General features: G+C 41.9%; 1 protein-coding gene across 1 annotated transcript in view; it reads left to right on the top strand.

Moving 5' to 3' along the window:
* LOC139545729 (small G protein signaling modulator 1-like) overlaps positions 1–16,655 on the top strand; it is an 83,932-nt gene that overhangs the window by 42,954 nt on the left and 24,323 nt on the right. The window contains exons 4-12 of the mRNA XM_071353807.1: positions 2,055–2,217; positions 2,473–2,625; positions 2,744–2,811; positions 2,961–3,106; positions 4,955–5,092; positions 5,461–5,585; positions 7,565–7,632; positions 7,895–8,058; positions 12,543–12,672. Coding sequence (XP_071209908.1) covers positions 2,055–2,217; positions 2,473–2,625; positions 2,744–2,811; positions 2,961–3,106; positions 4,955–5,092; positions 5,461–5,585; positions 7,565–7,632; positions 7,895–8,058; positions 12,543–12,672 — 1,155 coding nt within the window. The remainder of the gene's footprint in view (positions 1–2,054; positions 2,218–2,472; positions 2,626–2,743; positions 2,812–2,960; positions 3,107–4,954; positions 5,093–5,460; positions 5,586–7,564; positions 7,633–7,894; positions 8,059–12,542; positions 12,673–16,655) is intronic.

Raw genomic sequence — 16,655 nt, 5'->3', positions numbered from 1 at the left:
TACATGGAAAATACATTTTGATTTTTTTTTTAAACAAACCTTGTAGAAAATATGCTGAATTTGTACCTTTAAAACAACATCAGATCTTCAACGTTAAATCCACTATCAGAAAAAAGTATAATTGGGCAGCACTTCCTACTGGAGCATTGATCTATCTACAGCAAACTTTTGGTCTGCCATCCAGAGTTTTAACCACGCCCAGTTTAGCTATGCCATTTGTCACTGACTATTACCAATGTGCTATAATGAGAATGAATGTTGAGAGATCTCCACTGAAAAACGAAATAGATTCACGGTTGCTATCGAAGTCATTCCAAAGGGTAGGTTTAACAGAGCAAATGAAATGTGACAATAGTTTATCACCCATAACATCAATGACGCTATTTAGGCCTGTATAGCATTTGTAAAGTCATCAACAGTTATTGTTTTGAATTCAACAATAAAATAGACAATACAATTTGGCCTAGGCAATGTTCCCTAGCGCAGTAGCCCGAGACTGCCGGTGCAGAAATATCAGCCCACAGAGAGATTGAACTTTACTCAACTTTCTAGAGCAGTGGTCACCAACCGGTCGATCGTGATCCAAGGCATTCCCAGTCGACCGCCAAACATTTCTGTTAAAATCCCAACGATAAAGCCCTGTGTTCCTGTTATTATTTTATTTTTGTATTCGTCTCGGGCTGTTGGGCAGGTAGGCGAACTGTTGCAATTTTGAACCATTTCATGTGTCTGAAGGTACAAACTCTGCCTTCCTGGCGGGCCCAGAGAGCAAATCAAGTGCACTATAGGCCTACCGCTGGCCAATCGGATGGCTCAGATGACCGTGTCTGCAGTAAGGTAGCAGGCGTAAAAGAGAGCTACAGCAAAGTTGATACTGTGAGATTTCAAAACGTTTAAAACCATGACTAGAGAGAGACTGTCAACGAATACAACAAAGAGATGCTGTTTCTATAAGTGAGTTTATGTTTAAGTTCTTACTCAGCACTGTCAACACTTTGTATTCAACACTTTTATAACCCATAAAATGTGCTTTCTTCCTATTTCTTTGAAAGCAAGTCAGGTAAAGAGATTTTTTTTTGTCTTAAAGGGGCAGTTTTGTATTTTGAGACCGGCTTGAATAAGCAAAGTAGCGAATAGGCATCATTTGTCTGATTCTCTGTAATAATGGTATGGGATTAATAATGCATTTTATCTTGTAAATTGATTTCATGCGTCAAACAACAAAACAACATTTTCAGTCACCTTGTCTGAAGGACAAGTGGATAAACAGGTTAATGTTTTCTCAAAAGTCTCATGGATTGTAGGCCTACTGAACATTGAACAGCACACATTGGCTGCTACTGTAGGCTGAATGTGATTTCTCCATTGTTTTTGATTGTAGGTCACTCTGGTATGCCTACATTATGATCAAATAACCTACTTGGCCACTGTTAAAACTGTAACATAAAGCCAGTATAGCCTCAGTGTTCACACTAAACGCACGCTGGAAGATGCACAGAATTTTCAAAACAATCAAGTTTGTGCTCAGCAGACCTGAAATTTGCTCAGAGCTAAAAAAAAAAAAAGAATGAGTGGGAACATTGGGCCTAGGGTTTCAACCTCTGATTTCAAATGTAATGATATTTACTGATATTGAATTATCAACCCAACCAAATATCAACATTTTGAAGGAGATTTATCTCCTGCTTGGATAACTCCATCTGTCCCACTGACTTAGTCTGGCTTTAATTCCAGGTTGTCTACAACCAAACACAATTCAATATCACTTATTACAATAAATATCCTATTAACTTGTCGACAAGTTAACAAATAATAAAAGTAAATGAAAATGCAGAACATAACCTTGTCATCACGATAAATACTTTCAGTGAACTCTCCTGTGGTGTTTCCCATCAATCTTTAGAAGTGACTATTATTTGTGTGTGTGTGTGTGTGTGTGTGTGTGTGTGTGTGTGTGTGTGTGTGTGTGTGTGTGTGTGTGTGTGTGTGTGTGTGTGTGTGTGTGTGTGTGTGTGTGTGTGTGTGTGTGTGTGTGTGTGTGTGTGTGTACACAGCTGCGGTGGAGGCTTGCGTTCTACATGGGCTTAAGCGGCGAGCGGCGGGATTCCTGCGTAGCAATAAAATAGCAGCGCTCTTCATGAAGGTGGGGAAGAGCTTCACCCCGGCAGAGGAGCTGTGCAGGAAGGCTCAGGAGCTGGAACAGATCATTGAGCGCAAGTGAGAGCACACACACACACACCATATCCACACACACACACCATATCCACACACACACACCACCGGATCCCTGTACAGACAGACTGTAGCACTCAAAATCAAAGAGCTGTTACTGTATAGTACTGCTAACAAGTCCTTGTCACGATTTCTGTCATACGGCACCCATCTACTCACACATATTTATAGTTTACTGATGCAACAAAGATGCAACATACTGTAATACAAAGGAAACTGCTGGGTTCCTCCTTCCCTCAGACGGAACCAAAGCATGCCCAACCAGGACAGCGTACGGAGACTGCCCAGGCTGTCGAGCATCAGCCCGCAGGTGGTCAGAAACCTGTGGATCCGCACGGCCCTCATCGAGAAGGTGCTAGACAAGATCGTGCTCTACCTCGTGGAGAACAGCAGGTGAGTCATATTGGGGGGGTGGGGTGGTGGGGGTGGAAATGGCATGGTCACCTGCAAGGAGGAGGAAATTAAAATGCAGAAATTCATGGCTCACCTCCATCACATCTTTATGTTCCAGTAAATTCTACGAAAAAGAGGCCATTCTGATGGATCCGGTGGACGGACCCATTCTGGCCTCTTTGTTAGGTAACATTGTTAAGCTTTTATTCACATACATCTCATCTCAGACATTATATCAGTGTAGGGAAGGGGATTCTACTCACACAGGGCACCAATTGATGTAAGGGATTCTCCTCACATGCATCTTTTCATGCCATTGTTCTGTACTCTGGCAGTGGGGCCCTGTGCCTTGGAGTACACGAAGATGAAAACGGCGGACCACTTCTGGACAGACCCCTCAGCAGACGAGCTGGTCCAGAGACACCGCATCCACAGTGGTCACTGCAGACAGGACTCTCCCACCAAGAGGCCTGCCCTTTGTGTAAGGTTCCTGGGAAGAGTAGGGGTCTGAATCTCATCCAACAAGTCTACCAAACTCCCCCAAATAGGATTGGCCATGAGCACATTATCCCAAATACATCGCTTTATTGATTATTTCACAACTTTGTTTTGCTGACACTGCACACAATTAGCTCAGTTAGCGGGGACATCAGTGACCAATCCTGTCATTGAAGCCAACCTCAGCTTCTCTCTTTCCGTAGAAGATAGACCTGCTGTTGTCAATGCATTAAGGAGCACAGTGCGTCCCGTGGGAGAGGACAAGAGTGTATTTTCATATTGTCAATGACCCTTGCAACTAGAAACATCTCGCCACGTATCCCACTCCCATGCTACGTTGACAATGGAGAGTTGCTTATTGCAGCATTGTATCCTTTTTACCCCAGAGGCAAATGTAATGGGCTTTGTCAGCACAAACAAAGTGGCGAGATGGTTTCCCATTTAGTTTTTCTTCAAGCAAGCAAATGCAAGTGTAGCAACCTGACTGAAATACAGGGCTTAAAGGGTTCTTACAGAGCTGAATAAGTTTAATCATCGCTAATTCATTCCCAGTGGATAATTTTTGTGGTAAATAGTATCAAACAAACTAAATGTGCTAAATAATTTTTTTACATTTATTTATCTAGGCAAGTCAGTTAAGAACAAATTCTTATTTACAATGACAGCCTAGAAACAGTGGGATTCGATCAAGCAACCTTTCGGTTACTGGCCCAACGCTCTAACCATTAGGCTACCTGCCGCCCCAATATGGCACAATACATACATTTTGTACCATTGATGTGTAGGGTGTCCAATCAAAAATGCATATTTTGACCAATGGATAAAATGATATATTAATTGTGTAGATAATTCTCTAAGAAAATGAATGGTCCAAACCTCATGTCTCTATCATACCCCGTTCAAAAGGTATCTGAGTTTTTACCCTTGTAGGATGGTCAAAATTAGGGTTAGAGGCCAGAGGAAAAAAGTTTTAAAACATCTGTAAAATAGCATCCCATCAACAAGGCTGGATGCTGTGCGAGAATTAAGGCTACCTGTGAGGCTCACCATTGAACTCGTCATCTTTCTTCTCAAATCCAGACGACATAAAACAATATAGAGTTAAGATAGATATCGATTTTGAGATATTAAATACAGCATTTTCATATTTTACTATACGCTGTTCATATTAAAGGGATACTTTGGGATTTTGGCAATGAGGCCCTTTATCTGCTTTCCCAGAGTCAGATGAACTCGTGGATACCATTTTTATGTCTCTGCATGCAGTTTGAAGGAAGTTGCTAACTAGCGTTAGTGCAATGCGCTAATGCTAGTTAGCGTTGGCTCGCAAAACTACCTCCAACTTCCTTAATACTGGACATAAAAATGGTATCCACGAGTTCATCTGACTCTGGGGAAGTAGATAAAGGGCCTCCTTGCCTTAATTCTAAAGTTTCGAATTAATGTGAAGTTCCTGTTCCTTTTCACAAAAACAAGCGTATCTCTGTGAAATGTCAGCGGAGGACTGAGCGTACCACAAGCTTTTTATTTCCAAAGCCTTTTACACTTAATTCATGCTAATTTTGCTATTTGTGACCCACGGAAACAACTTGTAAGATGACAACAAAATGTAAGATCCTAAAAAGTTTCACTGCAACCCTCTGTCAACAGACATCGGTGCTTATTAGCGGATGTATTAGATTACGAATATATAGGGAAGTGAAATGTCATCACCAAAGCACGTTTTCACCTACAAACTAATTTGCCAATATAGGGAAGCTGGATGGGTGGATGGATGAATGGATGGAGTGGAATGGGGGTAAAAAAACATCCACATTGTCTGCGTTTCCAGATCCAGAAGAGGCATTCCAGTAGCAGCATTGATGAGCGGCCTTCCCCCTCGCCCTCAGCCCGGGACTATGTGGAGTCACTGCACCAGAACAACAGAGCCACCCTGCTGTTTGGAAAGAACAACGTCCTGGTGCAGCCGGTAAACATTTCATCCTTCTCTCATCTCTAGGAGTGTTCTACGTACTGTACAAATAAGAAATGAGCATCTCTAGATATGCTCAGAGCCATATAAACTATGTCGAGAGATTGGTCATATTGTCGTTGCTGTGGAAGATGATCTGTCAGTGCCCGGACTCCTCCATATTTATGATAGCTTTCGGAAAACTCTCAAATATTCAGTGAAAGCGAATATACCAGTTAACACCACAAAACAGTAGACCCATTTGGAGACCCATTTCTAATGCCAATCTGTAACAAAAAGTGTTAAACTGTAAAAGTGTCAAACATTTCTTCATAGTTCACTATAGACAACAGATCGTCAAACTAATGTCCTTCTTGCTGTTACAGAGGGATGACATGGAGGCTATCCCAGGATACCTTTCTCTCCACCAGACCGCCGACATCATGACGCTGAAGTGGACGCCCAATCAGCTGATGAACGGCTCTGTGGGAGACCTGGACTATGAGCACAGGTGTGGAGAGCAATTCACTAACGATCATGTCTCTTATTTATGTACGTCAAGATGGCACAACAGAGCGATGACATGCACCACCTGTCTGTTGTAGTTATTGTCTACAATTGGTGCAGCAGCTCAGTGTCACTAAATCATGCAGCGTGTCTGTCTGAGTGAGACTCAGGAGGGCTCTGTGTCCTGGGGTCAACTCTGGAGAGGGGGATATAATGAGGGTTGCTTTCAGGGGAAACAAGGGAACGGTTTTGATGGGGATATGTTCATGCATATTTCAAATCAACCAGTCATATTATTTTAGTGACTGTGGTTCTTAGACCGTAATGTTTGTGGCTGTATTAACCTTGTCACACGTGAGTTCCAAAATCTCTTAACGGTCGCCCCCAGCGCAAGTTCTTTTTTTTTTATGCGGGTGATGTCAGAATGCACTCACTGTTCCAAAATGTGATTGTTACGCCACATGACAGTTAACCCACGCTGCCCTCAAACCAAGGCCCGCTGCCTGCCAAGTATCTATAGGCTATGTTTCAACTTTTAACTTTCAACTTTTAATTATATTATATTTTAACAAGTTTTATTTTCGAACAACAATTTGAATTGAGATGTGTTCCGCCTCCTCATTAATTCACATAGACGTAGCCCATTTCACTGTTGTGGACAATTTACTTTTGAGGCATTACTGAGCTAGACAAACTTCTCTCTTTTGACGAGAGCCCAAGCACAAACTTTTTCCTCCCTGGCACATTTTCCATCTGCCGCCCGATTTGCCTTCACTACTAATAATATGTGTGTGGATATGTGTGTGTTCCTATCAGAGTTAAGTGCCTTATTACGTTATCTTTATAGTTTATGTATATCGTGTTGTCGTTTCTACTGTAGCACACTGTATGTATGGAGCATAATGTATTTACTGTTTTATTCACGTTTTCAAGTACTGGTGACAAATCATGCATTCCGATTCTTGCATAGATTGTAATGGACACATATGATGTCTGTAAAATACTTTTTGGAAGGTTGTACTGATTATGATGAGCTTATGCTAAGCTAATTACCAGCTATGTGTAGCGCCATATTTGTTGACATGCAATGCATTCTGGTTGTCACGTAAACGTCTGTCAGACCGAAGATGTTATAACAAAACGAAGTGAAAGGATGGTTCACTCGTCTTTCGAGTAAAGTGAATGACGGAAGTGAATGATGGTAGACGACACACCCCCTTCAACATGCATACTGTAAAGAAACCCAACTCATCTTGTAACCTATTTTTCTTTGGTTAACGCAAAAAAAACGAACATGGCGGTGTGCACAAACTACGCATCATCGGATAACTTTCGATTTTTAATCAATTATTTCGATCACTGGTGAGGTCACCCGTGATGTGATGAATTGTAAATAGTTATTGCTATTAGCTAATTCATATAATGCAGCCTACATTTTCCAGTTTGGATGAGAATTGTGTGATACTGTTGCTACTGCTATGAATGTCTGAACATTGCATCCAAAAATAAACTGCTCACATTGAGGACATAACGTTGTAAAGACTGTGCTTGTGCAAAATGTTTCTGTGAAAAAACAGTGTGGCCAGCTCAAACGCTGACTGTTGTGTCAATCGTAACTAGACATTCTAAATAAGTGTTCTAATCACACCGGTTTGAGCCTACGCTGCAGGGACCACTGTAGAATGATCACACCTGTGTGTTCGTACGTGTCAAAGCGTTAAAGAACATGTAAAACACACATCTGGTTCTTAGCTCCCCATTCTCAATGTACAATTAAATGCCCCTCACTCCACTTACTTATGCAAAATACTGAACCCCAACTTAAATCGTTTCTACATTCAGTAACACCGATCATATTCATAGTTCTTCACACACCAAGAGTAATACAATACACATATCCCTTTGGCCAACTTTGTTGTTCAGCTCATTGTGGCAAGGTGAGTGATGTCTCAATAACCCCGGCTTTGATTCCGTCTCTTTCAGTGTGTACTGGGATTACGCTATGACCATCCGTCTGGAGGAAATTGTTTATTTGCACTGTCATCAGCAGGGTAGGTTCACCAGCAGAGGCTAGTGGAGGTTAGCATTCAGAGGACAGGCTCATTGTAATGTCTGGAATGTAATTGGCGTTTCTTTTATGGAGCTAGTCTGCTAGCTACTGATATCAACAACAGCTAGTTCAGGTTCATTTATAAAGTTGTTCATATCCTTACAATGGATAATCCATTTGCAGTTTTTTCATAATGATTTTCCCATAAAAACTGTAATAATAGGTTTAAAAGGTCCATAAAAGGTATAATATTGTCTCTGCAGTGGACAGCGGGGGCACGGTGGTGCTGGTGAGCCAGGACGGCATCCAGAGACCCCCACTGCGCTTCCCTAGAGGGGGGCATCTGCTCCAGTTCCTCTCCTGCCTGGAGAATGGCCTCTTGCCCCATGGCCAGCTGGATCCTCCTCTCTGGTCCCAGAGAGGAAAGGTCAGCCCTAGATGTCTTTTCACAAGGGACTATCTGAGGGGTGACACATGGGGGGGATGCTCTGTTTAGTCATCCAACAGTTCAATACAACCATGTGAATGGGGGGTCCCTGGCAGAACCAAATATTATTTTATTTAATTGTTTGATTTTTGGGAGGGGGGGGGGGTAGTAGAGTCAACAACATTGAATCTACTACAGACACCTTAATGCATTATTTTAAATTATATTATGTGAACTAAACATACAAATGTAAATATATTTTTCAAAAATCCTTTATGTTACTGTCCTCACTAAAACAAAAAATACATAAATACATGTAATTTTGTCAGTTAAACATTGAATTGAAATACTGTAGAATTCCATTCATTCCTATGGAGGACTGCTCCTACTGGGGAGTGCCAATATGGCTGACCGGTGGCTTCAAAGCCTCTTAATGGCCAATGCATAGCATCAGCAATCCAGGGATTATACACCCCTTGCATAGATGTCACATTTTTGCTGCCTTAAAATGAAATCTAAAAAGGGATAAAATTGATATTTTTCCTACAGATCTACACAACCTGATCCACATGTTCAAAGTGAAAGAAAAAGTATAGAAAATTATAGAAGTACAGAAAAAGCTTTTCCTCTAGCTTTTTACATGGGCTTTGCTCCTTTCATATTTATTTTGATCCTGACAAACTCCTGATGTCCCTACCGGTGAGAAGCATACCTATAACAAGATGCTGCCACCACAATACTTAAAAATATACACTGTGATGTGTTTTATTGGATTTGTCCCAAACCTGCAGTTTTTATTTTAAGCCAAAAGGTACATTTATTTGCCATGTCTTCCAGTATTACTTTTTGCAACATAATGGATGACTTGAAATATATATTTTTAACACAGGCTTCCTTCTTTTCACTTTGTAAAAAAATCCAGTAATGTGAAGTGAATGCAATGTTGTTGATCCCTTTTATATTTTCAAGTATTGTGGGGGCAGCATCATGTTTTGGGTATGCTTGTCACCGGCAGGGGCTGGGGAGTTTGTCAGGATCAAAATAATGTGAAAGGAGCAAAGCCCAGGATTAAAGCTAGATGAAAACCTGCCCCAGTCTCCTGAATACATAACCCTGGGATATAATTACATTTTTCAGCAGGACAATTCCCCCCCAAATTATGCCAAAGACACCAGAATGGCTTTCCAAGAGGTGTTGAGTGTTCCTGAGGGGTCCAGTCTCAGTCCTGACATTTAAACTTCTTAAAAATCCAAGACAAGTTTTGAATATTGCTGCCCATTAATGATTCGTGACCGAATTTACAGATATTGAGCAATTTTTTACAAAAACAGTGCATCTGGAAAGTATTCAGAACCCTTGACTTCCACATGTTGTTACGTTACAGCCTTATTCTAAAATTGATTAAAAAAAATGTTTTCCCCCCTAATCAATCTACACACAATACCCCATAATGACAAAGCAGTATTCAGACCCTTTACTCAGTACTTTGTTGAAACAACTTTGACAGTGATTACAGCCTTGAGTCTTCTTGGGTATGACGCTACAAGTTTGGCACATCTGTATTTGGGTAGTTTCTACCATTCTTCTCTGCAGATCCTCTCAAGCTCTGTTAGGTTGGATGGGGAGCGTCACTGCACAGCTATTTTCAGGTCTCTCCAGAGATGTTCGATCGGGTTCAAGTCTGGGCTCTGGCTGGGCCACTCAAGGCCATTCAGAGACTTGTCCTGAAGCCACTACTGCTTTTTCTTGGCTGTGTGCTTAGGATCATTGTCCGTTTGGAAGGTGAACCTTCGCCCCAGTCTGAGGTCCTGAGCACTCTATAGCAGGTTTTTATCAAGGATCTCTCTGTACTTTGATGCGTTCAACTTTCCCTCGATCCTGACTTGTCTGCTGCTGAAAAACATTGCCACAGCATGATGCTGCCACCACCATGCTTCACCGTGGGGATGGTGCCAGGTTTCCTCCAGACGTGACACTTGGCATTCAGGCCAAAGAGTTCAATCTTGGTTTCATCAGACCAGAGAATCTTGTTTCTAATAGTCTGAGTCCTTTAAATGCCTTTTGGCAAACTCCAAGCAGACTGCCATGTGCCTTTTACTGAGGAGAGCTTCCATCTGGCCACTACCATAAAGGCCTGATTGGTGGAGTGCTGCAGAGATGGTTGCCCCTCTGGAAGGTTCTCCCATCTCCACAGAGGAACTCTCTGGAGCTCTGTCAGAGTGACCATTGGCTTCTTGGTCACCTCCCTGACCAAGGCCCTTCTCCCCTGATTGCTCAGTTTGGCCGGGCGGCCAGCTCTAGGAATAGTCTTGGTGGTTCCAAATGTCTTCCATTTAAGAATGATGGTGGCTACTGTGTTCTTGGGGACCTTCAATGCTGCAGAATTTTTTTTGGTACCCTTCCCCAGATCTGTGTCCTCGACACAATCCTGTCTCTGAGCTCTACTGACAATTCCTTCGACCTCATGGCTTGGTTTTTGCTCTGACATGCACTGTCAGCTGTGGGACCTTATACAGACGTGTGTGTCTTTCGAAATCATGTCCAATCAATGGAATCAAGTTGTAGAAACATCTCAAGGATGATCAATGGAAACAGGATGCACCTGAGCTCAATTTTGAGTCTCATAGGAAAAGGTCTGAATAGTTTTATTTTTAATAAATTTGGAAACATTTCTAAAAGTATTGTGTGTAGATAGAGGAGTAAAAAATTTTTTTCATTCATTTTAGAATAAGTCTGTAACGTAACAAAATGTGGAAAAAGGGGTCTGAATACTTTCCAAATGCACTGTACACTACATGACCAAAGGTATGTGGACACCTGCTTGTTGAACGTCTCATTCCAAAATCATGAGCATTAATATGGAGTTGGTCCCCTTTTTGCTGCTATAACAGCCTCCACTCTTCTGGGACGTCTTTCCACTAGAAGTTGGGACATTGCTGCAGGGACTTGCTCCCATTCAGCCACAAGCATTAGTGAGGCCGGGCACTGATGTTGGGTGATTAGGCCTGGCTCGCAGTCGGCGTTCCAATTCATCTCAAAGGTGTTTGATTGGGCTGAGGTTCGGGCTCTGTGCAGGCCAGTCAAGCTCTTCCACACCGATCTTGACAAATGATTTCTGTACGGACCTCGCTTTGTGCACGGGGGCATTGTCATGCTGGAACAGGAAAGGACCTTCCCCAAACTGTTTCCACAAAGTTGGAAGCACAGAATCGTATAGAATGTCATTGTATTAAGGTTTCCCTGGGCCTAGCCCAAACCATGAAAAACAGCCCCAGACCATTATTCCTCCTCCGCCAAACTTTACAGTTGGCACTATGCATTGGAGCAGGTTCTGCTGGCATCCGCCGAATCGATTGCCAGATGATGAAGTGTGATTCATCACTCCAGAGAACGCGTTTCCACTGCTCCAGAGTCCAATGGCGGCAAGCTTTACACCACTCCAGCCGTCACTTGGCATTGCGCATGGTGATCTTAGGTTTGTTTGCTGCTGATCGGCCATGGAAACCCATTTCATTAAATTCCTGAACATTTGTACCGCTGCCCTTCTGTGAGCTTGTGTGGCCTACCACTTTGCGGCTGAGCCGTTATTACTCCTAGATGTTTCCACTTCACAATAACAGCACTTACAGTTGACCGGGGCAGCTCAATCAGGGCAGAAATTTCAGGAACTGACTGGAAAGATGGCATCCTATGACATTGCCACGTTGAAAGTCATTGAGCTCTTTAAAAAAAAAAAAAAATTTAAGTCATTGAGCTCTTCAGTAAGGGCATTCTACTGCCAATGTTTGTTTATGTAGATTCCATGGCAGTGTGCTAACGGGTGTGGCTGAAATTGCCTCTTCACTCATTTGGTGTGTCCACATACTTTTGTGTATATATAGAGTATGTTGCCCTAAGAGTTGTACAGAGTAGAATATTATTCAAATTGAATTGCAGCTGTGAAAAAAAATTCAATGCAAAGCTGCTTCCACCAAGTATTAACTCTTGGTGTGAATTTTTTATTAATTTAGAAAGTGTTCTATGCTTTCTCTTTTACTTTGAAAATGTGGAGCAGGTTGTGTAAATCTGTAGGGCAAAAAAATCTAATTGAATCCCTTTTTTGACAATTGGGAAAGGGGTTTGTAGACTTTCACTAGGCACTGTATGTGTTAGACTGTAAAGACTACATCATGTCTACTGAGCAAAATAAATGATAACAACTAACCACACATGGCTGCTTTAAGACAGAACTTATTAAATATGGCTTATATAAGCAGTCTTCCTGTTTGGTGAAAGTGTGGATGTTTTAAAAATCTAGGCTATTTTAAAGACACTGTGCCGTCAGAATCATCATTTAAAAAATGTTAATAGTTGTTTTGTCTAAACAAGCAAAGAATGTTGTTAATCATTTTAGATCCTGAATAACAGTTTAGCTACAGTTTACCACCTTCTAACAATGTTTTTGTTGGCATTTACTCTACTATTCACCTAATTTCTGATTACAGGGGAAGGTGTTCCCTAAACTGAGAAACAAGTGTTCACAGGGCTCCTCGGACTCAGTGTCCGATAAGGAGGAGGATGAGGCCACAGACTATGTCTTCCGCATCCTGTTCCCCAACAGCCAATCAGAGTTTGGTAAGTGACTTTGACCCCTCCTCCAGAGCACTGGTAATATCCTGGTTTTCATTTGCTCCATGACACCTATTATCCATGTGTTAACTTCAGGTGGCCCCGGAGTGATGTTTTTTGTTTATTTTTTATCCAACTGTCCTCATTGTCCGTTCCAGTGACTATAACACACCCTCCCCGTGTTTCCCCGGGGGCTCCTCTCCTGTCCCGCTCCTTCTCCCTCCATCTGAGAGGACAGCCCCCGACCAAAGGGATCTTGGTGGTCCCTAAGCGCTCCTGCAGCTATCCCAGAGACCACTCCTCAACCACCACAGGGAACAGCTGTAATGTTGCCACACCTCAGCTCCTCCATTTGTCTGTCTGTCCACTTCCTTTGCTTCAATCACCGCCTCGCACTCTGTCTCCTCCCTGCAAACCTTACAAATGAGTCCCCTAATCATGCACTCTGTCCCCTTTCCTTAACCTCAGTCCCTCTTGGACAACAGGTGGCTGACCACGGGTCTTCCAATCGAAAAATCAAAACGTTATGTCGAGGTGCATAGTGGTTTAGAGTAGTAGCAAAAGAGCAAATGTTGAAATTGACATGTTAAAGGCTGAATCCTATGTTCAGATGCACACACATTAGTATGTGCGGGCTAACAGAATAAAGAAAGACCAATAAGAATGTGTTGCCATTACCATGCCAACAGACAGTTGTACACCCTCCACAGATTGACATGTTTTGATTCCCCGAATGTCCTTGTTGATGTGCTTGATTTGTTCTCCAATAGCACCTAACCTCAATGGCAGCTATTGACCTGTCCTCTAATCTAGTGAGGGATCATGCCCAGTATCATACCCAATCTGTCTAATTCAGCTGTGATCGTGTCTTGAGAATCATCTCCAGAGGTGTCCAAATCATGATGGTGCAATGTGACTGTGTCTGAGAGTTTGAGGCTGTGCAGTTATATTATAGGTCAGAGTTTGACACGGGTCAAATACAGGTAAGTGCCAAAATAAAGGAAACGCCAAAATAAAGTGTCTTATTAGGGCATTGGGCCACCATGTGCCGCCACAACAGCATCAATGCGCTTGGCATGGATTCTACAAGTGTTTGGACCTCTATTGGAGGGATGCGACCCTATTCTTCCATGAGAAATTCCATGATTTGGTGTTTTGTTGATGGAAACGGTGTCTCAGTCGCCGCTTCAGAATCTCCCAGAAGTGTTCAATAGGGTTGCGATCTGGTGACTGAGACACACACACACACACCCTTTAAGCCTCCTATGCTCCTTTGAGACCCCTCTTTGAAAGTCACTAACCACGTTTCCATCCACAGTTTTTATGCAAGTAAAGATATACCTTTTTAAAAACAAAATCCCAACAGCTATGTTGGAAACAGGAAGTATCGGTGCAAATGTATAAATGCAATAGATTTGTTTTGTTTGACATGGTGGGATCTTTTTGTGTCTGTAAAATGTACAGTTGAAGTCGGAGGTTTACATACACCTTAGCCAAATACATTTAAACTCAGTTTTTCACAATTCCTGACATTTAATCCTAGTAAAAATTCCCTATCTTAGGTCAGTTAGTATCACCACTTTATTTTAAGAATGTGAAATGTCAGAATAATAGTAGAGAGAATGATTTATTTCAGCTTTTATTTCTTTCATCACATTCCCAGTGGGTCAGAAGTTAACATACACTCAATTAGTATTTGGTAGCATTGCCTTAAACAATTTAAACTTCTGTCAAACGTTTCGGGTAGCCTTCCACAAGCTTCCCACAATAATTTGGGTGAATTTTGGCCCATTCCTCCTGACAGAGCTGGTGTAACTGAGTCAGGTTTGTAGGCCTCTTTGCTCGCACACACTTTTTCAGTTCTGCCCACAAATGTTCTATAGGATTGAGGTCAGGGCTTTGTGATGGCCACTCCAATACCTTGACTTTGTTGTCCTTAAGCCAGTTTGCCATAATTTTGGATGTATGCTTGGGGTCATTGTCCATTTGGAAGACCCATTTGCGACCAAGCTTTAACTTCCTGACTGATGTCTTGAGGTGTTGCTTCAATATATCCACATAATTGTCCTCTTCATGATGCCATCTATTTTGTGACGTGCACCAGTCTCTCCTGCAGCAAAGCACCCCCACAACATGATGCTGCCACCCCGTGCTTCATGGTTGGGATGGTGTTCTTCGGCTTGCAAGCCTCCCCCTTTTTCCTCCAAACATAACGATGGTCATTATGGCCAAACTGTTCTATTTTTGTTTCATCAGACCAGAGGACATTTTTCCAAAAAGTACGATCTTTGTCCGCATGTGCAGTTGCAAACCGTAGTCTGGCTTTTTTTATAGCGGTTTTGGAGCAGTGGATTCTTCCTTGCTGAGCGGCCTTTCAGGTTATGTCGATATAGGACTCGTTTTACTGTGGATATAGATACTTTTGTACCTGTTTCCTCCAGCATCTTCACAGGATCATTTGCTGTTGTTCTGGGATTGATTTTCACTTTTTTCGCACCAAAATACGTTCATCTCTAGGAGACAGAATGCGTCTCTTTCCTGAGTGGTATGACGGCTGCGTGGTTCCATGGTGTTTATACTTGCGTACTGTTGTTTGTACAGATGAACGTGGTACCTTCAGGCGTTTGGAAATTGCTCCCTAGGATGAACCAGATTTGTGGAGGTCTACGATTTTTTTTCTGATTTCTTGGCTGATTTCTTTTGATTTTCCCATGATGTCAAGCAAAGATGCACTGAGTTTGAAGGTAGGCCTTGAAATACATCCACAGGCACACCTCCAATTGACTCAAAAATGTAAATTAGCCTATCAGAAGCTTCTAAAGCCATAACATCATTTTCTGGAATTTTCCAAGGTGTTTAAAGGCACAGTCAACTTAGTGTATGTAAACTTCTGACCCACTGGAATTGTGATACAGTGAATTCTAAGTGAAATAATCTGTCTGTAAACAATTGTTGGAAAAATTACTTGTGTCATTCACAAAGTAGATGTCCTAACCGACTTGCCAAAAACTATAGTTTGTTAACAAGACAATCTAAGTGTAGGTAAACTTCCGTCTTCAACTGTATTATGTGAGAAACGGCGATGGAAAGGCGATGATATCATGTGTGGTCGTCCCACTACGACTCAATAAACCATGCAGTTTATTAGGCTACAGATTAAATAAATTATGATGGACTTCACAGGTTGGTGAAAGAGCACGGTGATGAGTTTGATGCTACTTTCTAGTAAATATCGAGAGTCGTATTCTGGTGACATGATGATTGATGCTTGTCTGCCGTTTTGACCACTAAAAATATGAATAATCTCATCCTGTAGACTAGCCAAGTCACACAGCCAACCCACACTGTATCTGTGAGCTGTTGGCTAGAGCGTACGTGTCAAAACCCGAGTAAGCACGTTTGTGACAAAACTATCGCTAGAGTTGAAAATGCAGTGGAAATACATTGAACTTTTGATTTTTATTCGGTACATGAAAATTTAGCGCACACAAAATGTACCTTTTTTGGCTCATGTCATCGCAAACTGATTTTTGTCCGCAACAAGTCAGTTTGGTGGAAACACAACACTGGTGGGAAAACATGCATATTTTCGTTTATGCAGATTTTTTGAATATTCGCATGAAACTATTGCCAATTGGATGGAAACATAGCTACTGAGATCTCTTCTAGCCATGGTAGCCAAAATAATGGGCAACTGGGCATTTTTTTATATGACCCTAAGCATGATGGGATGTTTTAATTGCTTAAATAACTCAGGAACCACACATGTGGGGAAGCACCTGCTTTCAATATATCTTTCCTTTATTTTGGCAGTTTCCTGTACATATAAGTCAGATACTCACAAATACTTGAGCTTTGATTGATATAGTTTGCCCAGTACAATGGCAACTCCAAGCTAAATCAGGTACACCTCAAATACTTTCAAGTATTTGATTTATGTATTTGACGTGGGTCTGATATGTTTCAAACCTCACACTGTGTGCTAACCA

The sequence above is a fragment of the Salvelinus alpinus genome, chromosome 19, assembly GCF_045679555.1.
Source record: "Salvelinus alpinus chromosome 19, SLU_Salpinus.1, whole genome shotgun sequence".
Taxonomy (NCBI): domain Eukaryota; kingdom Metazoa; phylum Chordata; class Actinopteri; order Salmoniformes; family Salmonidae; genus Salvelinus; species Salvelinus alpinus.
The sequence above is the reverse complement of the archived record's forward strand: the minus strand, read 5'-3'. Positions and strand labels throughout refer to the sequence as shown.